This window comes from Diplotaxodon limnothrissa, linkage group LG5 (genome assembly GCF_057381915.1).
Source record: "Diplotaxodon limnothrissa isolate DT_005_m linkage group LG5, D_limnothrissa_male_GT1.1, whole genome shotgun sequence".
In the NCBI taxonomy this organism is placed as follows: domain Eukaryota; kingdom Metazoa; phylum Chordata; class Actinopteri; order Cichliformes; family Cichlidae; genus Diplotaxodon; species Diplotaxodon limnothrissa.
In genome coordinates this window covers 2,324,897-2,346,567 of record NC_140600.1, presented here as the reverse complement: position 1 = coordinate 2,346,567, position 21,671 = coordinate 2,324,897, and the positions used below count along the sequence as shown (strand labels likewise).

Genomic DNA, 21,671 nt, shown 5'->3' with positions numbered 1-21,671 from the left:
TCCATTTGATTGACCTTTATTATGATTATGTATTTATTTTATTTGGTTTTCGGTTGTTACAGACGGGACAGACATGACTGGGGGATAGGACAGGGAGAAAGAATTTTAAAAAAAGGGAGGGAGAGAAAGAAAAATAGAGGGGAGAAGAGACGGTGAGAAAGGGAGAAAGAAAAAAAAAGGAAAAACAAACACAACACCTGGATCACCTGTATGGAGATAAGAAAAAACAGAAGAGAAAACAAACAAGAAAGAGCAACATAATAAAAACAACACCATCACAATAAACTAGCTAACAGTAGATAACAGTAGATACTAAATATTACATGTTGTTGTGCAGCATGCAAGATCGACAGCGCACAATGTGCTTTGAGGCAGCAGCCAAGAAAGGTATAGTTTGTGTCCGTGAACACCCGTGTGTACACCTGTGTGCATACCTGTGTGGATCAGCACGCTTGTATTCAAAAGGTTTCTCCATGTAACGATCTGCTAGGGAGTGTGGGGAGTCATAGCCCCGTCCCCCAGGGCATGAAGAAGGTATGGAGGTGATCCAGGCCCAGACATCCAGAGGCCCCAGAATAGGACCCAAGGAGGACCACCAGGGGGGCAACCATGCCACCCTCCTGCGAAGAGCTGAGGAGAGCCCCAAATAAGAGGTCACCCAGCAGCCACGGAGCAGAGGCCAGAGGGGGTTACAGTGACGTGCCCGCGGGCTCTGCCGGCAGCCAGCTGTGCCAGAGAGGACCGGGCCTCAGGCCCAGAGGCCAGAGGTCTGAGGGCATCCCACTCCCCGGAAGGGGTCCAGCCGGGCCACAGGTGCCAGGCCCCGCCAATCGGCCACATACATGAGCGCCCAGCCCCAGACACCAAGAACCACCAACACACCAACGTCTGAGGGCATCAGCCACCGGCAGGGAGTGTGGTGAGGGGAGATAGACCCTGTGGTGAGGGGAGATAGGCCTCCATACCTCGAAGAGCCTGAGATATTCCCAGAGAGGTGGAGTCTAAGACCCAAGTTGACATATAGACACAGACGAACAGGCGCACGCAGACACAAACGTGCATTCCCACCTCCAGACAGATATAAATAGACACTGCACACACATTCACACTCCCCAAACATACTCTATATCCCAGGTCCGGGTACCCCTGCCCCCAGAGGGGCAAACCGTACCCAGACCCAGGAGATGTAACCCATCTGTCTGGGGTGGAGCAAAGCAGACCGCCTCCGTATCTACAGTAGCGGGGAGGCCCCGCATCCCAGACCCCAATCCGATGGCCAGCACCTCCTCCCAGCCCCCCAGCCCTGACGGTTAACAGAACGAGGGCATGGTGCTTCCTGCCAGAGAGCAGCACGTCTCCTCCCGAAAACCCTCAGTGTCTATATGCATTTAAAAATGAGGGTAGGGCAGTAGACACCCCCACACTCTGGAACCCACCAGGGCAAGGGGGCCCAGGCTAATGCAGACCGGGGCCCACAGCAGCACCACCCGGCCCCACAGAGTCCGGGGCAGCCCAGAAAACTCTCCTGAGTTTTTCTGATAGCCGGTGGTAGCCGGTGTATCAGAAAAACTCAGGAGAGTTTTCTCCAAGCATGACATCCCGGTGCATTTCAGACCCAGCAACACGCTCAGACAAAAACTGGTTCACCCGAAAGACAAAACGCCAAAACACATGCCCAATGTGGTGTATGCTGTTGTAACGCGGTTAAAGGACCAGGGCGCCTGACTGCAGCCTCATAGACAATGAGCTATCAGAATAAGATTCGACTATGGAGCCTGAGGGTGTGAATAAAACACAGGAAACAAAAGTAGAGCTCAAATATATATATATTATGTTTGTTATGAGAAGTGTATAGACGGATGTACAAAAGAAATAGAAACATATGCATGTATATCACAAACAAAAATAATGTTGACAATACAAAACAGCTTAGTAGGTTCCAAAAGGAGGTGGGATGAGGTGTAGTCCAGTATGTGATTTAGTTTAGTTCCATGGACCTGTGATAGGTCATGTGTCAACAATTTGTGATTCAGTCCATAGGTTCACAATTCCTACCGCAACGTAGCGGTGGTCGGGTGGCTCGCCATCTCGCGCTGATCAGGGCTGATCGCGGGAGAACAAAAAAAACCTGACCTAAATAAGGTCAAAAAACAGAAATTATCATTCACAGAAGAAAATGAAACAGCATTCTACTGCTGTGACAAAATAAATACATAAATCCATAAATAACAAAGTCAAGTAATCAATGCCACGTTTCATACAACAATCAATAAACCATCATCTCTTATAATGAATGTCATTCTAAATACTATTATAGAAAGACATTCTCATGGGTCCCATCAAAGTATATCAGCGTTAAAGCTAATAAATATTATCCAAAGTTAATCAAATATATTTACAAAACTCATTTAATCACAGGTGTTGCGCAACAGATTCAATAATGTAAATGGAATTTAACTCAATGCAAAATCTCATAGGCCGTTTCGGCATTTCATCAGAAAAGTAACAAAAAACATCCAAAACGGACAAAACTACAAAAATCAAATCACTCATTCAACTCTAGATATGTTAAGTCAACATTCGGCCATAATGGAATAAACAAAAACAACAATATTCAATAGATGACACTAGTAATTGCACTTACTGTCGCTAGCCTAGCATTAGCTTACCGGCATTGTAGGATGTGTGATCGCGGCTCCGCATGTACATTAATTGTGACAAAACAAAACAAACAAATAACTCACCGTTGAGTCGAGTGTGAGGTAGTGTAAAGATGAATGAATCGGCCGGGTTATTGCACGCTGTCAACTGGCCTGTAGTGCAAAATTTGTCGTGATCTGACAAGTACGCCAACCACAGGGACAACAGCAGCCAGAGGAGCAGGGACATGCAGCTGATTGACCCGGAACTTATACAGGATTCATTCCCGCCACAATAAAGGGACTGGCGGAAGTGGGGTCAGAAGTTACCGTGGTTACACTGTACAGTGCAGCGAGGAATGCCCAGATCTCTACATTGGAGAGACCAAACAGCCACTTCACAAGCGCATGGCACAACACAGAAGAGCCACCTCCACAGGACAAGACTCAGCTGTCCATCTGCATCTTAAGGATAAAGGACACTCTTTCGAGGATGCCAATGTTCACATTTTGGACAGAGAGGACAGATGGTTTGAAAGAGGAGTGAAAGAAGCCATCTATAATCCAGTTTTGAGTTCCCTCCCCAGATGCCTTAACGCCCACTCACATCCTGGGCCATCTGACCTCAGGAATTCGCATGATAAGGTGGGGCCAGGTTTCACAATGTGCTCACCCGAAACCCTGGCTGATTGGGACCCACAGCCAGTTTCCCACCTTGGCTCAGGCAATTAGAGGATCATCAGGGGGTCCTTTTGTCCCTCTGTGGGGGGAAACTCCCACTAGGTTTAAATCTGGGACTCTCCACCATTTGACCTTAGAACTGAAGAAGTTTCTCGGATGAGAGGTGAAACGTCTTCAAGCAACTTAAAGAAGTCCAGACGCTTTTCTTTGAAAGCTTTGACCCCTCTACATTGTAGCCACAGCTGCCCTGGGGCGCACTGACAGAGGCGAGGCTGCCGGACACTGGCGCCACCGGGCCCTCTGACCACCACCAGTAGGCAAACACGGGGTTAGTATCTTGCCCAAGGATATTTGGCATGCAGCCAGGAGGCAGCCTGGGATCAAACCACCGACCTTCTGATTAGTGGCTGACCTGCTCTGCCACCTGAGCTACAGGTGTTTTGTTTTTCTATGAAAACATATATTCTCTAGTTCTATTTTGACTTCATTAGACATACTCATTGATTTACTTCTGTGAGTAGAAGAGCATGCATCAGCATTGAGCTCTGTGCCTCTGTCACCAAACAGCAATGGCAAAATTGCTCAGAGCTTCTAAAGAAAACATCAGAAACCAGTGGATGGTAGTTTTAACCTCCTAAAAACCATCTTTTACTGTAGTGTTGTATATGTTTCCTTTTTCTATTGCAAAGACAATTGACATGCGAGGTTCTACTGGCCTTTGCATTAGTAGCTGGCAGCTACCTAAACTAGCTATGATCTGAGATATTAAGTTATTATAAAAGCTGATGTAACCCAGTGAGTTTACATGACTCAGTAATGCACTACAACATGTTATTGTTAATTGGGATTTATCATTACTCTGTTAATCACTGAGTTGATCAAAAATGAATCAATAATAAAAGATAAATACTATAAATATAAGAATAAAACCCAAAGAGTATATTTAACACCCCTACTGGTTAGGAAGGAACAAGCCCCGCCTTCCCCTGCTCTGTACCGTCACGTGCTCAGACACAGAGAGAGACGGAGGTGCACGAGACCATCGCTGATTTTCACCGCCAAGCTTTTCGCTGGAAAATAACTATTAACTTGATAAATTGAGCAAATATCCATACCGGAGATCTGCATGGACCTTGGAGAAACGGACCTGATTTATTGTGAACATTTCGGACCTTGAAACCATCGCGATCTGCATGGGAGCGGATGAAGTGGACAAGATCCTCTCTGAGAGTTGAACATTAGAAGTGTGCTGGCTAGGTTTTTTTTTATGGGATCGTGAGACCTGGATCTCTTCCTGACGAGGAAGATGGCGAGCCTTTCCCTTTGAACCGAACCACAGCCATTCCGAGTTGGCCCAGAAGGGCAGGTTGCTCTTCTCTCACGAACAATTGCAACAGTGCGGTAGGACGAAATCGCACCAATCACAACCTATTGGATTTGACTTGACTGAACACTGACTATTAAGCCGGCAAGACTGACATATCTGAGCTCAGATAGGATTCTGATTGTTATTATTATTGCTGTCACTGTATTTTATTTTATGATTTCATTCCTGTTCATGAAATGCTGTTAAATTGTTGCTAAATAGTTTAATACAATTCATAGCAACTTTACCTGTGGCTCCAGTCATTCTTCTCCACGCAACTCACTTTATCCCTCCTACGAATCTAGCTATTGGCCCATTCTCTCCATCTTACTTTAATTTCCCCTACCCTATCCTGTACTTGGCTACACTCAGTTAACACACTCAGAGACATAGCTTAATAAAGATGCATCAGAATAAGAATACTTCACTAATAATTTACTTGGTCTGTAAATGGCAGTGTGTAAATCATAGTGTGACGCTTTTCTACTGTAACTGAACTTTTGAATGTAATGAACAATTTTAACAGACATCTTCATTTCCTCAGTGAAAGTGCACCTATGTAGGAAATTTGTTATTAATTCTAAAGCTACCTTTTGTTCTGGTAAATTAAGGGGTTTAAATTTGATTTAATGAAAAAGCATCCATTTATCTCACTATACTGATACTCTATGTATGTATGTATCTCCTCATACACAAGTGGACCATTTTCATAAACACTGCATTGGCACTGAGTGTGCGTATACAAATATTTTATAAAACTCCCCACATTGTATGCATTTGTAAATTACAATGGTGTGCAACTATATAAATTCTCATAGCATCATATTATAATCATCTGTTTTGATATGTGTATTTCTATGCTCACTAGTTCATTGAAATTGTTATAGTTTTTATGTTAATCATTTATGCTAACGGTAATATCATTACCGTATTTTCACGACCATAAGACGCACTGTACTAAAAGGCGCAGTCTCAGTTATGTGTGCCATTACTGTATTTAACACACACATAAGGCGCACTGGACCATAGGGCGTATACAAGTACCGTATGCGTATTTAAAAATAAAGCGGGAGCAAACCTGAGTTCGGTACCTTACTCCCATTTCTATTACCGGTAATCGTCATCATCAACAACACACAAGCATACAAGTGTGCGTATTTAAAAATAAAGCAGGAGCAAAACAAAGTTTGGTACTCACATTTTTATCATCAAACCCATCGAAGTCCTCATCCTCTGTGTCTGAATTGAACAGCTGCGCTAAATCTCCATCAAACATGCCAAGTTCACTTTCTTCACTGTCAGAGTCACTTTCCGTGCCGTGCGGCTCCTCGGAAATGATGCCGGCTTTTGCGAAAGCTCGAACAACAGTGCCAGCAGACATGTTAGCCCAAGCATCTACAATCCATTGGCAAATTGTGGCGTAACTCGCCCGGCGCTGCCTTCCACTCTTGGTGAAACTGTGGTCTCCATCGGTCATCCATCGCTCCCAGGCCGCTCGCAGCCTTACTTTGAACGGGCGGTTCACACCGATGTCCAGCGGCTGGAGTTCCTTTGTCAGGCCTCCCGGAATGACAGCAAGCTCACAGTTCATTTGTTTCACTAGTTTTTTCACATCGGCTGTGAGATGGGCACGCATAGAGTCACAGATTAAGAGCGATGGTGATGCGTGGAAAAAACCACCTGGTCTCCTTACATACACCTCCCTCAGCCACTCTTTCATCATTTCCTCATCCATCCAGCCCTTTTCATTTGCCTTAATGATGATTCCTGCTGGAAACTTCTCTTTAGGCAAAGTCTTTCGCTTAAAAATCACCATAGGCGGCAGTTTCTGTCCATTAGCATGGCAGCCAAGCACAACAGTAAAAGACGACTTTTCATACCTCGTTGTGCGTATCGCTACCGTGCTGGTCCCCTTCTTCTCCACAGTGTGACTCACCGGGATGTCAAAAGTGAGCGGGACCTCGTCCATGTTTGTGATGTGGCTGGGCTGGATGTTTTTGTCGCTGATGTGTTTGCTGCAGTAGGAGCGGAAGATGGCCAGCTTTTCCTTATAATCCGCTGGAAGTTGCTGCGCTACCGTAGTCCCGGTCTGGATGGAAAAATGGCACCGTTTCATAAAACGAAAGCACCAAGACGGAACTCCTTGGAAATGTTCAATGTTCATCTCTTCAGCTAGTGAAACTGCTTTTAGCCGAATGGTGACCGTCGAAACGCTTCTCCCGCTCGTTCTTTGCTCGATGATCCACCGCTTGAGTCTTTCCTCCAACTCGGGCCACCTCGCCTTATGTCCGCGGAAACTCAGCTGCGTTTTCTTGACCTGCCGGAGCTTGTTTTCTAGCTTCCTCCATTTGCGAACCATCGATTCGTTAATCTTAAATTCTCTCGCCGCTGCTCGATTTCCATGTTCCTCCGCATAGCTGATGGCCTTCAGTTTAAACTGTGCTTCATAAGCGTGTCTCTTTGCCATTTTCAGGGTTGTTAAAACAACAATGTTCCACATAATGCACATACCTGTCCTTTTATACAGGTATGTGCGATTGTCCGGTATATACGATCAACGCCCACACTTCACCCTTTAGCGTTCTCATGGTGTTCTCTACTACGTCCTCCTTACAACACACAGGGCGCACTGCGCTATAGGGCGCGCCACACTTTTTGAAGAAAATCTAAGACTTTTAAGTGCGCCTTATGGTCGTGAAACTACGGTATATTTTTTGGTGAGCTTCTCTGGCACTAGCGCCCCTAAATTTCCACAACACTACAAAAGCTAAACTGTTAAATTATGAATGCAATAACAATGAGTGCATTTGTGCAGCTAATATCACCACAAATCAGTGTTTCTAGTTCAGAAGGTGAGAAGATATAAGATGCTATGTCTCACCTGGACAACTTTTGTTCAGCTGCTGTACTCAGTGTTTTTCTATCTTTGTCAAGGTAAAAGCTGCTTCGAAGTATGTGGACGTGCCTGTAAGTATTCATTTTACATCTCCGCTGTTGTAATGTATGTGTGTACAGTATGGGTCATTGTGCCTTTATCGAGTTTTGATTTGCTCATCAGATATATTTTGGAGCACTAAGAAGTACTAAATCTAAATTCTGAAAGTTTTGGTGACTGTTTGGCCTCAAAATGTCATCATTAATCCCAGTCCCTGTTGTGTTTGCATGACTCACATGCATGTGAGTGCTGTTAAGACTCCTTTGTATTGTATCACTCAACATATAATTCCATCCCTGATTCCTGATTCCATTTCATGAAAAGAATTTGAAAATCCACTTCATATGGGAGTTACATGATGACATGTGTAAATATTTTGATATTTAAAAAATGACATAGAAAACGTAATAGTTCATATTCGATAAATAATATGACGTGATATTCAGAGATAATTTGTTTACTGGTCACATCTCCCCCGAAGCCTCAGCTTACACACGATGAGTCATCACCCTCTCACAAAGTTCTCACAAAGAAAATTTCTGCCTTTGACTTTAAAATGACATTTGCTGTTTTATATGATGTATACAGTGAGTGTCGGGATTTCCATTTGCTGAAATTCCATCCATCTGTCTATTCATCCATCCAACCATTCCAGTTAGGGTTGCCAACTCCCTGAAGAAAAAAAAAGGGACGCCTAATTGGCCAGGGCTGGGCGACCCAATTGTCTTCACCCTTCCCAGTGTGGGAAGTGTAGCTCTTGTATTTGTGTGTGTAATTATTTTTTTAACCATTTGACAAAGTGCATACTCTTTTCAGCTCAATACTTTTGTTTCTAAATACGGAACGATTCTGTTTTTCAAGGGACGGTTGGCAACCCTAATTCCACTGCTGATTGGAGGTGTTGAAGGGATCCAGTGTAGAGCGTGTGTGTGTGTGTGTGGTTCTGCAGCATACTTAAATGGTGTATTCTGTCATTCAATGGTGATTAAATCAAATCTGACTTAAATCGCTGTTATATTAATTTTTTATAATGCTATATATAGGGATGGGTACCGGTATCCGGTGCCATGATTTTCTGATATAAACGGTAGTAACCAGACCAAAAAGCAGCGCACATTTCGGTGCTTTATTTTGGTGCTTTTTTTTTTCCTAAGATATCATACACTTTGGATTCTAGCCAATCATTTTACCTTTGCAAGCATAGTAGCCGGGCCCAGGTACGTACGTTCTTTTAGAGCAGAGCTACAGATTAAAAATGCCCAAGGTGAAGCGGTCAAAGTCTGGCTGTACTTCACAGCAAAAGATGCAAACTCAGCAGCAACAAGTGCTTTAAGGTGATACTGTGATACTGTGCAAAGGAAGTAGCACATCGAATCTGATGAAACACCTGGCGACGTATAGCATTTTGTTAAAAGCCGAGAAATGCACCGTATTTGATAGCTTGCTGCGAGACCTCACACCGAGCACATCTACTGCGGGTGGGTTGCCTGTTATCGGACCCGGAGTTAACAACATCCCCCAAGAACCCAAAGAGGAGAGTCCCGGCCCCTAGCCCTGCCAGTGTAGCAGAAATGATGAGGATGCAGCAGCAGCCGTTCTTCTCTGCGTGAGTAGCTTAATGTTGTTCGTGTGTAATTTACGTTGAGTAGGCTAACCACGTTATTACATTAATGCATGTAAGGTGAACTAGCAAACATCATCATAGCTACATGCGGCTGTCCTCTTGTTTGATGGCAGATACTCCCTTCACCCTGGCCAAAAAGGCTAAAATGACAAAAGAAAAAGTGGAAAACAGCTAAAAATGAGAGGTTTTTGGACAAAGTTTGTGTTCTTCAGTCTTTAAGCACCGGTTCGAGCACCATTCAAGCACTGCAACCGTTTCAAAAGTACCGGTTTGGTACTGGTATTGAATAAAACCTAAACGATACCCATCCCTGGCTATATATATATATATATATATATATATAATGCTTTATATTTGATATTGTCTTAACCATAGCAATATCATAACATATTGTGCTAGATCTTACTTATGAAAATAATGTCTGCTATTTTTGATGAATTTAAATGGAGCATTTTGCTTCCCTGGTGATGTGAGAATGTTTGTTTGTGTGTTCTTGTTCATCTACAAATATTTGACCATACTTTCACATCTACCATCATGATCCAGATGGTCCTGGGTGTTGTATTTCCACATTGAATGTCCCCACGTTTCCTTCCCCAAATGTCCATTCATATGTATGTGGCCAGACACTGACAGCCATCCGTGCCTCATGCATCCATCTCTGTGCCGCATACATTGTGAGTCCTTGTTGTACAACACATGCCCATTCTGCTGTCAGGTTGGCGGCGGTGGTGTTTGCATGTGTCTGTGTTGCGCGTCAGTTCTAGATAAGCTGCCAACACTTTGGCCCTTGAAAAATGCCAAATATCAAATTAATGCCTTGACAGTAAATCTGAAGAGCCACTGTGTACGCTGGCAAGGGTCACAGTTTCTGGACCAGCATGCTAATTGTGTTCTCATCGTACAACATTTGAGTTATGCTGGTTAAAAATGGCAAAAAAAAAAAAGACTCATTCACACATTGTAGGCATTACTGCAGATGTGTTATCCACATTTAGTGAGAGATGGCAATGAGTTGTTTGGATGACTTTTTGGAGTCCTGATGAATGAAATTCAAGCACAAAAGGTTAAAAGAGTGTTATTTTGTGAAATATGAAAATGGGAAAATATGTTGTTCTTAGAAAGACAGCTAAGGTGCCAACAACTGCAATGTCCTCCCAATATAAGTAAGTAAGTAAGTAAATTTTTATTTATATAGCACATTTCTAGATAAAAGATCACAAAGTGCTTCACAAGGTATAAAACAAAAACAGACAAAAGTTAACAAAATGCAATTCTAAAAAGATGTGTTTTTAGTTGTTTTTTTGATATTTCAGATATCAGAGTGGCGGGCCTCCTAACAGGCTGTTGTCCAAGTGACAGTTCCCCATTCACGTTGCACATGCCCAGACTGCAGAGACTAGTTTCAGTCAATCTCAACTCCGTCACAAGAGCTTGGTGTGCAACCCTGTAATGACCGAATGTTCCTCCTTTCCAAAATAACCCTCAACGATTTGTGAACCATCTCGGCTCGAATGTAGTAGAGCTGGCTTCCACTTGATTATGAGACAATTTATCATGTTAGATCTCATCATCAATAAATACGGTTTCTTATCTGATTTTAATGGTTCTGCAACTGCTGACAGCTGAGACAGTAAATCAACATACTGTGATCATCACTAAGCCAATATGTTTATGGTGGCAGTGTGAAAATGCTGCTGCTAAGCAGGTATGACAACTAATATACTACTGCTAATACTACTGTGCTTAAGCACATCAGCAGACTGATCAGCAGACTGCAAAAAATCACAACCCACACAGACAGTGAGACTGGTGGGTTGAACTGAATTTCCCGGAGGAACCTAGTGGAGTAGCTTAATATTTACTAAAATACACTGATGAAAACTTTGCTCTGCTGTGGGCACTAGAGAATATTTGGTAGCACTTTCTATCAGAGCTCATCAATAATGTGATAGTCGGATATTATGGTGAAAACAAGAAGGGAATGATAGGGAGATAAGTTATTACCACTTATTTACCAAAGTTATATCAAAGTAAGAACAATTTCTTTCATCAACAATAGTTATACCTGCATTTAGGTTAAGCTAAGTAATATTACACTTAGATTTGTGAAACAGGGTAACAGGGTCCTAAAACTCCCAGCTGCCAAATCCAGGCTCAACACTTGAAATCAATTCCAAATCTAGCATCTATTTACAAAACCTTTGCAGCTGAGACAAATGTCACGCGGCTTTTGCTTGTGTTGAAAGCTATCCCAGCACCTGGATGTTGTGCATGTGAGCCCCTCACTTTAAAAACTTTGGCCCTTTCATTGTGAATAGTGTGACGTCCCATACCATAATGTAAAAAGCAAGGTAGCTCCTGGTTCTGGTATGCTAGTGTTACAGCTTGAATGTTATATATTGAAACCAATGTGATCCTCTGGCCAGCTTTATTGGCTTTTGCAATATTGCCAGGCCAATTGGCCATTGCCAATGCATCGATTGTGGTGACCACTTGGGAAATAAAGAGGTTAACACTTTAGTATACAATAGTAAGGTCTCAGTTAATAGTTCATTCATCATTTATAAATGATGAAGTTACAATTTCTTAATAGTATTATTGCACCAAACACGTTTTTTAGAAGCAAAGGTTAATGGTTTGTGGTAAAGGAAATAGGTATCAGAACAATAGTAGGCAAGTATTCAGATGAACATTGATACACATAAAGATTACAAAATGAACTACTTTTGTGTGTTCATAAAGGTTTTTATAAATGCTTATTTCATATTGTACTTCATGTTAAATTCAGTCAGTTACTAATAGCTGACTAACTATTTTGTTTAACCACATTTAAAATGAGAGACAAGCTATACCTCACAAAGCTTCAACAAATCAAACTGAAAGGTCAGCAGGACCAAACAATCCTCAGCTATCTAACAGAAAAAGGAAACAAAGCACAACATGATATAGAACAGATTCACAACAAGATGCACACCCTTAAGGTTAACAAAATACTGAGGACCAGTGTGAGTTTGTAGGATGGGAGAGACACACTGAGCATCCGGAGTCACAGCGTACTTTAAGTGGAATATGAAGCACCTTCATTCAAAATAAAACATCAATATTGTTATCACAAATCATCAGTGAATATGCTTAAAAATCAAGCATGAACACCACAGAGTATTCCTCATATTAATAGTATTAGTATTCCTCTCTGTTAATAAAGCAGTGCATGGTAATGTCTCTGAAATGTTTAAGAGTTTGGAAATTCTTTACTTTGTTCCTCAAGTTCAGTTTTCCTTTTGTTTGTAGTCAGCTAGCTTTAGTTAGACAAGTGTAGCACTGTAGCAAACTTTTCCGTCACTGCCCATTTCAAGGCTAAAAACTCTGCCCATAAAAACTTATGGGCAGAATAACAAGATTCACTCCTAGACAACCCACCGCTTCCATAAGCTATTACCCTGGTCTGGCCATTTTGCTCTTAATAGAGTGCGGCACCAAGCCCTGTAGTGCTGGTGTCAGTATGGAGCGTATATAGCAGTTTAAGGTCAGCAAAACCCAACGCAGGTGCAGTACTGAACTTTTCAATGACGGTTTTGAAAGCAAGATCACAAGAGGGAGTCCATCGCTCACCGAAAGGTGTCTTGGGGTCATGGTACTGGACAGACTTAGCTTTAGGCTTTGTGCTTTTGCGCAAAGGAGGGTAGCCTGATGTTATGTTAGTGAGGGGCTTAAAAATGCTCGAATAGTTCTTAATGAACCGCCTGTAGTACTCTGAAAAGCCTAAGAATGAGCGGAGCTGTTTAACATCACGGGGCACAGGCCAGGTGATGAGATGATGAGATGAAATGGCCTTTATTTGTCAGTTGCAGGTCTTTTGCCCACAAACGAGATGACAGACCTTGCCGACCGTACATACAATACACAAACATCACATTGGGGAGACAGGTCAGGCCAGGTAGCGAGGAAAAAAAACATTGAAATGTGTAACATAAAAGGATAATACAGGAATGCACAGATATCAACACACCATAGCACAATAAACACAGACAGCAACATGGGAAAGAGTCCCAGTGTGTACATCTGATCTGGGACCGCTGCAATCTTTCAACTGCGCCTCCAACTGACCCGATGTCCAGATCAGAGAGGAGGTAAGCCTTGGAGGTGGCATTGGTGTCACGGTTCTGGGTCCGTTGGACCCAGTATTTTAAGTTTATTATATTTCGGTTTAATTCTGCTTCATGGATTGTTTTCTTATTCTCATAGTGATGATGATGATTATTTCTTGTTTCTGTTTATTCGTGCTTAAGGATTTGTTCTCAGTTATATCTCACGTTTAGTTTAGTTCAGGTTCCATGTGTCATTCTCTGTCTGTCTCTCAATGTAAAGTCTGCATGCTTGTTTAGTAATTCATGTTTCCTGTTTTATTGTGAAAGTCTTTGTCTTATGTTAGTGTGTGCAGCTCTGTTCCCCCCGTCTCGTTAACCCTGATCTCTCCCAGCTGTGTCTCCCTCCTGTTGCCCATTCGCTGATTACCACCCTGTGTATATTAGCCCTGTGTTTTCCTGTGCTCAGTGTCGCGTCGTACCCTCAGATTATGCCTGTGTGTTTCGGTTTTCCATATTCCATGGTCACTTCATGGTCACTGTTTCTTTGGTTTCTGTATTCATGTCACTTGACGTTTGGTTTTCATGTCAGCAATAAAAGCTGAGGTTCTGATTTATAATTCTGTGTTCGAGTCCTGCGCTTGGATCCTCCTCTCCGCCTGCCCGCACACAGAGCCCTGACAGAACGACGCAACCATAAGATGGATCCAGCGGACTCACCTTTTGCCTCAGAGGGAAAGTACCTCGCACAGCTGTGGGATTATTGCTGGCGCATAATTCACGCTGTGGATAACTACAAGAGGCTTCTAGAGGTAGTGTTTCTAGACAACTTCTTGTCATCCCCTACCTTCGCCATAACCTTTCTGGACATTAACGGATTAAAAACGATAGTAACAGCTCTGAGAGCCAGTTTTTGTTTTGAACTGTTTGGCATGGGCGGCCCAGGGAAGGAGGATTCAGCTGCTCTCCTGGAGGCCCTCGCCACTTGGTGCTCTCGACGTCAGCAGTATGTTTTGCCAAGGTTCATTGCCAAGTCGTTCGATCCACCGTTAAAGAAGAAATGCAGCCCTCACCATCATCATCCAACCACACTTCCATTCTCTCCTGTGGTACGGACTGGAGCAGTTGTCATTTTCACACCACAGCAGGAGCAGCCACAGCAGAATTTCTCCAAGCCACCTTCAGCTCAGTTAGCTGATCAGCAGCCACCTTTAGCTCAGTGTCCAGTGTTTGCTGCTCAGCAGCCGCCTGTAGCTCAGTGTCCAGTGTTTCCTGCTCAGCAGCCGCATGTAGCTCAGTGTCCAGTGTCCCCTGCTCAGCATCCACCTGTAGCCCTGTCACCTACTCCACCGCTTTCATCTCAAATTCAGTCACCCGTAGTTCAGTCTTCACCCCGGCTACCCATAGCTCAGGCTCTACCACAATCAGACCTTCTCCAAACATTGTTACAGTCCATAGCCCAGTCAGTAGCGCAGTTAGTGGAGGAATCCTTAGCTTTGTCATCTGCTAAGTCAGTCACTCATCTTCACCCTCAGTCAGGGGTCCCTATTGCCTCTGGTCCTGCTTCTGCTCCAGCTGGAGGGCCTGAGGAGCCAGTCCAGCCTAAGGTTTCGTCTGCTGGGGGTTCGGGAGAACCCAGCCAGCCTCATGTTTCGTCTGCTGGGGGTTCGGGAGAACCCAGCAAGCCTCAAGTTTCGTCTGCTGGGGGCCCGAGCCGCCCGTCCAGCCTCCTGCCACGTCTGCTGGAGGGCCCGAGCCGCCCGTCCAGCTTCCAGTCACGTCTGCTGGAGGGCCCGAGCCGCCCATCCAGCTTCCAGTCACGTCTGCTGGAGGGCCCGAGCCGCCCGTCCAGCTTCCAGTCACGTCTGCTGGAGGGTCCGAGGAGCCTGCCCAGCACATCCTCACATCTGCTGACGGTCCGGGGAAGTCTGTTCAGCCGTCATCTGCTGAATCATCCCCCCCGACTTCTACATCATCACCATTCGCATCACCGCCTGCTAGGGCTGCTCGATTATGGCAAAAATGATAATCACGATTATTTTCACTGAAATTGAGATCACGATTATTTGACGATATTTATTTAACCCTTTAAGACCTACTATAGAACCAAGTCCGCCAGAGCTTATATAATTTTTTTACATGTTGTAGTGCCATTTGTGGGAGCATTTCAAGTTGCTATACAACTGTTATAGCCCATATTTTAATAATATGTATGCATTAAGTCCATAGTAACTACATTAATTGCAAAAAAGTGCAATAAACTACAAAAAAATTGAAAATCGTTTTTGTTTTTTTACATATATTTCTACTTGGAGAAATTTAAGAGGTTTATCCCTCAAAACTTTAAATACAAAAAAGTTGCAAAAAATAGTTTACAACAACAGGAAATTTATTTTGAGTGTCTTCATAGTTTTATTTTGGAGATACACCAATTTTTATATACTGCAGGAAAAACAAAAAAAACAATCCTATGATGCAAATTTGCAAAGAAAACAGCAGGTGCATCAAAATAAACTATTTCCAGCAGTGCAATTTGAGTTCTAAGCATCCCAGAAACTATTCAGAAAAGTCAAACATGACCAGTATAGGTTTTTAAGGCCTACAAATAAAAAACTACATTTCCGCGAAAATGACGTCACTTCCGGTTTCGGCCAGGAAATGGCGGTCATGCGATAGTTCGCGCTGACTTCTGTTTCACTGTGGGAAGTATTATAAACAGCTGATCGGATCGGCAAAGCGTGTTTCTGGAATATTATGTTTTTGTTCCTGCAAGCGCTTTTTATGCAATTTTTGCAAAGCTTTATGTGGAAGGAAACCGTGACTGAGGACAAGCTGATGGCATAAGATGTAAGTACAACTCCTCCAGTTTCATATGCAAAACAAATTATTGCGCTAGCTTACGCGGTTCAGGTTCTACAGGGATTTAAAAATAGTTACACAAAATGGAGTGTGCAGCTCTGACCGTCTTTAAAGGGTTAACAATAACAACGTATTGAATAATGACTTTAAAAAATAATATAAAATAGTGTGCAACACCACTGAAGTTTTTTTACCTCTCTTTTCAACCAACAGCAGTCACTCTCCTCTTCAAATAACTTCTGCTTAGCTTTCTGAGCTTCCCTCGGGTCCTCTTAATCAGCGGTCTCCACCCTTTTTTGCGCCACGGACCGGTTTATGCCCGACAATATTTTCACGGACTGGCCTTTAAGGTGTCGCGGATAAATGAGGGAGGGGCTAATAATCGGCTCAGTCATTTTTAATGATCGTTGAAAGCCCAGATCGTAATCGTGATTAAAATTCGATTAATTGAGCAGCCCTACCGCCTGCAGCGTCGCTGCCGTCAGGTTCCGCGGCCGTCCCGCTGCCGTCAGGTTCCACAGCCGTCCCGCTGTCTTCATCCACGCCTGGTCCAGTCTCCGTGACTTCATCCACGCCTGGTCCAGCCTCCGTGTCTTCATCCACGCCTGGTCCTGCCTCCGTGTCTTCATCCACGCCTGGTCCTGCCTCGCCTGGTCCTGCGGTTGCCACGCCACCGTCAGAGCCAGCTCAACCCGTTCCGCCTCGCCTCTGCCGGCCGTTTTCCGGGCCTCTAAGGTGGCGTCATGGCCTTCGGGGACGGCCTCCGGAAAGGGTTTGTCGCCGCCGCCATCGCGGCCGACCTCCGGACCTGCTCAGTGGCCGCCACTGCCTTCCAAGTGGTCGGCCTCCAGAACTGTTTGCCCGTCGCGGCCGGCATCGCGGCCGACCTCCAGACCTGCTCAGTGGCCGCCACTGCCTTCCAAGTGGTCGGCCTCCAGAATTGTTTGCCCGTCGCCGCCGTTGCCGTGTGCACGCTCTGCCCCTGGAGCTGTTTGCCCGTCACCGCCGTTGCCGTGTGCACGCTCGGCCCCCTGATCTGTCTTGGCTCTTGTGTTGTCGGCCTCCGGGTCGACCCCCAGACTTTACTGTGGCCTCATGACTAGTCTTGTTTTGTGTTGTCCTGTTTTTGGTTTAATCCGGACTCTTGTGCTCCTTGTTTTTTTTGTTTTGGACCCTCCTTCCTGGACCCCCTCTGCCCGCCCTGGTCTGGTGCTCGGGTTTGTTGTGCTTTTTTGTTTAGGGCTGTCGGGAGCCAACCCTTAGAACATGAGAACGCCATGTTTCATAGTCAGCTTCACTGTAAGTTCTGGGCATCTTGCCAGATAAAGCTCTGAGTCTTAATATAGAGTGAGCATGTGATGCCTTTTCAACACTCTTGACAACATGCTCGACTACTATTTTCTGAACCTCTGGTGGGCCGAGGTCAGTTGGACTCAATATTTGAGGTGTCAAGTTTGGTCTTATGGGGCGTTGGAATGTGCCCTGAATGAGTTCAGGAGGGTGAGCCAGTTCAGTTAAAACTGAAGGTGAGATTCCAAGTTGTGTGGATCCTACCACAGGGCAAGTCTGATCAGCAGTGTCATTTTCAGGGTTTATTTCAGCTGTCTCAGCAGCTTTAATGGTCTTCCCTATTGTGGACATGGCCTCCCGCAACACTTCCTCGAAATCCTTCCCAGTTAACTTGGCTAAACCTTTCAGGTTGCTAATATAAGCTTCAGTAACACTGCCCCCTACGGTCTTGGTATAGACGTCAGTTAAGGCTCGAATGCGGTAACTGACATTTGGATTCTCAGTGGACTGTAAGAGGTAAGGCAGCTTAGGTGCTAATATTTCAACAGCTGCACTGGACTCAAACTCTACAATCTGACTTTTGTGGAATGCAGAAGAGTCATCATCGACAGCGAGTACTCTACGAATAGTACCATGTTGCTCTAGAAACTCAAATACCTCTTTGTCTATCTCTCTATCTGCAACACCGCTAAAAATTATGGCATTTGGTACTTTAATGGCATACTTGTTGTCAAAATCCATTTTCACAGTATGCGAGTTGTCTGATCAAAGGGCAAAAAGGATTCCAATGTTGTCACACAACACTCTAGGCTCCTGGCTGGCTCGCCACTTTTTATTCTATGTAAATGGCCTGTATTTATATAGCGCTTTACTAGTCCCTAAGGATCCCAAAGCGCTTTACATATCTAGTCATCCACCCATTCACACACACATTCACACACTGGTGATGGCAAGCTACATTGTAGCCACAGCCACCCTGGGGTGCACTGACAGAGGCGAGGCTGCCGGACACTGGCGCCACCGGGCCCTCTGACCACCACCAGTAGGCAACGGGTGAAGTGTCTTGCCCAAGGACACAACGACCAAGACTGTCCAAGCCGGAGCTCGAACCGGCAACCTTCCGATTACAAGGCGAACTCCCAACTCTTGAGCCACGATCGCCCCTATGTAGCACTGGTGGTGCAATACTAGTGGGCATGTAAGACCTGTTAGTGCTACTTCTAGCCTTTTTTGCATGTAGTACAGGCAGTATAGTTACCTTTAACCGCAGTATGAGGACAGAGGGGAAATATGGGCCAGATCGGAGAGGTTCTAGATTCGTAGGAGCCAAGGGTGTCTGACAACAGAGGACTTCTACACAGTAGGTGTAAAAAAACAAACAAAATTGCATTTATTAACAGTTATCAACGTTTAGCAGGTTGTGCACATTTAACAAAAGTAGAGTGCGCTTCGTGGAAACAAAATTGAATAAAATAAACCCCATGTCGCAGGTTGCCATTGGGGATCCACACGCAGGACTCCTGATTTGCAAGTTAACAATAAAAGTTTATTTACAGTTTCTTCACCGAGTGTATTTACAGGCTGGGGTAGTGGTATATACTGTACAAGACGTGAGGGGGCAGGGCTCCAGGGATCCGGGGAAAAGGGGAATCACACACACGCTCCACTCCGACCTCTCTCTCTACTAGTGACCAGTTGCTCCTTCCACACACCGCTCGAGGAAACACAGGGATGGGTCCGGGAAATCTAGGTACAAAGATACACACGTTAATATCTAGCACGCAGGCACGAGAAACCTGACAAGAGTTTAACAACGATCCACCGCTGAACAACAGACCTCTTACCTCTTAAGAACCAGCTGGTCTTGATGAGGTCCAGGTGTTTCCAATGCAGGGAGGCGTGGGCCGAGAGCGTGAACCCACCATGAGTTCCACCCCAGCAAAACAGGAGAGAGAGAGAGAAACAAAGAGAGAGAAAGAGAGACCGAGAGATAGGAGCATAATGATCAGCCCCTTGCTGATCCCCCAGGCCGTGACACCCCACAAATAGTCGACCCAAGGATATATTGTCTTTTGTGTCCTTTTTTAAAAGTCAGTTGCAGTCTCTCAATGTTCAGTAGTCACTCAGTGTGTTTGTAACCAGTCGGGTTACAATCTACCAGTTCATCCGGCTCTTTGGGCTGGGCTCGCCATCCAGTACTGGAAAAGGGATCCTCGATTCTTCTCAGGTCCTCAAAACCAATCCAATCGAAGTAAGCAAAGAAAAAAAACCTGACCATGTAAAGCAACAAATGCTACACGGGGCTTCACAGTGCTCACGTTGGCTCACGGCCTTCGGAACACACTATCACTCTCATTATTTTCAGCGAAGAAGGACTTTTACTTTCCAGTTAGCTTCTTCACCGCACGGGTAATGGATCTTTCACCGTCTCTGTCTCTGGCGTATCTGACTGGTACACGAAGGCACACACAGGTGTCCAAGCAGCGCACACAGGTTGGGGGAAGGTCAGACCAGCCAATGAGTGGTTGCTCAGTGGATCTAACAAACACACTCTAAAGGACAAAGTCCTGCCTCTATACCATTTATCCACATATTAGTTAAACTTATGTTTACATGCTTTTTATTAGTATTTATTATATTTAATAAATATAGACATGTGCGGAATCCACAGAAACCTCAGAATCTCAGCTAAAATGTCATATAAACCATTTCTACAACTACCAAACACACCGAAAACAAGCTGTGATTAAACGAGCAGTTATGTAAATGCACAGAAGTCCGCTAAACAAACAAAACCCAACTAGAAATTCTTCAGACTTCATGTAACCGGCTAAAGATAGGCTGGTTAGCTTCCAGGGCTATCACTGACTCCACACACCAAGTTTCACCACGATCAGACCAAAATTCACTGAATGAGCTGCAAAAGAAGACCACAAAAACAAACAGCGGCGCAAATGCGCTAGGACAGAAATTGGCTTACCGTCCCGAGTTCCTCCATTATTTTCGCCGGTAGCCGGTAGCCACGTGATTACCAGTAGTTACCATGCCTACCTAGCCACATCAGAGCTGTTTTCCGTCAACAACCTCCATTTTAGACCCACCTACGTGACTGGACAGACGCCACATGCAGTAAATTTGGTAAAAACGTGGGTTTTGGCATTACAACGTCTGATTGGTTGAAGTGACGTGAACGTGACATCATTACTGTGAATCTATTGGCTCAAACGATTAAAAAGAGGTGTCAATCATGCAAATTGACCAAAAGACACCAAAGTTACAGGCCCTCGGAGTTTAAAGGGCCAGAGACCAATTAAACGCTTCATGCGCACTGCAGAAAAGGGCCATTACAATGTAAATGTGTGGTTAATTCTTCAAAAATCTATTTTTTAAAAAAGCATTTTTAGGCCTGTTAATAAAATGTATTATTAATCTGCTCTTTAATACCTAAAAAAATCAACTGGCATGGTGTCCAATTGTGTGCCAAAATTGGACATTTTTGTACGTCTGGATATTCATGTATTGACAGGGCTGTAATTTTTCACTGTTTCACTTTAGAAACATAAATCTTTGCACAGATGATGTTTATATGTTGGTTACTGAATTTCTGGAACCAAATGTGATCTGAGGCATATTTTTAAAAGGGTTATCTGCTAAAATAAAAAAAAATAAAAAGAATTAGGCGAGGATAAAATCTACTTACTTTTTCTGTGTTCCAGTCTCAGTAACTTTGACACAGTAATATCTGCTTCAATATTTACACCTCTGATGAAATTTCCCAAGTGTTAGCTTTATTTTGATACCAAGATTGTAAGGACAGAGTTTGTAATTGCAGAGAAATAATCAATAAAATTTGGGCATTACATTTTCGAGCAGGAAGCTCAGAAACCCCCCTGGGGCTTAAGAGGTTAAGATAATATTGTTTCTCTTTCTATCTTAAACACACCTAAACGCACTCACATTACGGTCCAACATCCATTTCGATATTCTGCTTTTAAGTGAGGTATTTTTGCATCATGCAATAAATATTTGTATTTTCTGTATCACTATGAGCTTTGTCTGTTTCCTTTCTCTGTTGTGAAGATAACTGAGACTTGAGATCCGGCTGACCTTTCACTTTCATTTGTGAATGCTTTGTAAGGCAAACCTTGTTGTGTGACCTCAATTAATTTGAGATCACACAAAGTACTAA

At 44.0% G+C, this 21,671-nt stretch overlaps 1 protein-coding gene across 4 annotated transcripts in view; it reads left to right on the top strand.

Annotated features, from left to right (window-relative positions):
* Positions 1 to 21,671, top strand: part of LOC146631433 (calcium-dependent secretion activator 1-like) — a 342,226-nt gene that overhangs the window by 284,957 nt on the left and 35,598 nt on the right. For all 4 annotated transcript variants that reach the window (XM_085352951.1, XM_085352948.1, XM_085352949.1 and 1 more), the window contains one exon: positions 7,621 to 7,653. In XM_085352951.1, coding sequence (XP_085209077.1) covers positions 7,621 to 7,653 — 33 coding nt within the window. The remainder of the gene's footprint in view (positions 1 to 7,620; positions 7,654 to 21,671) is intronic.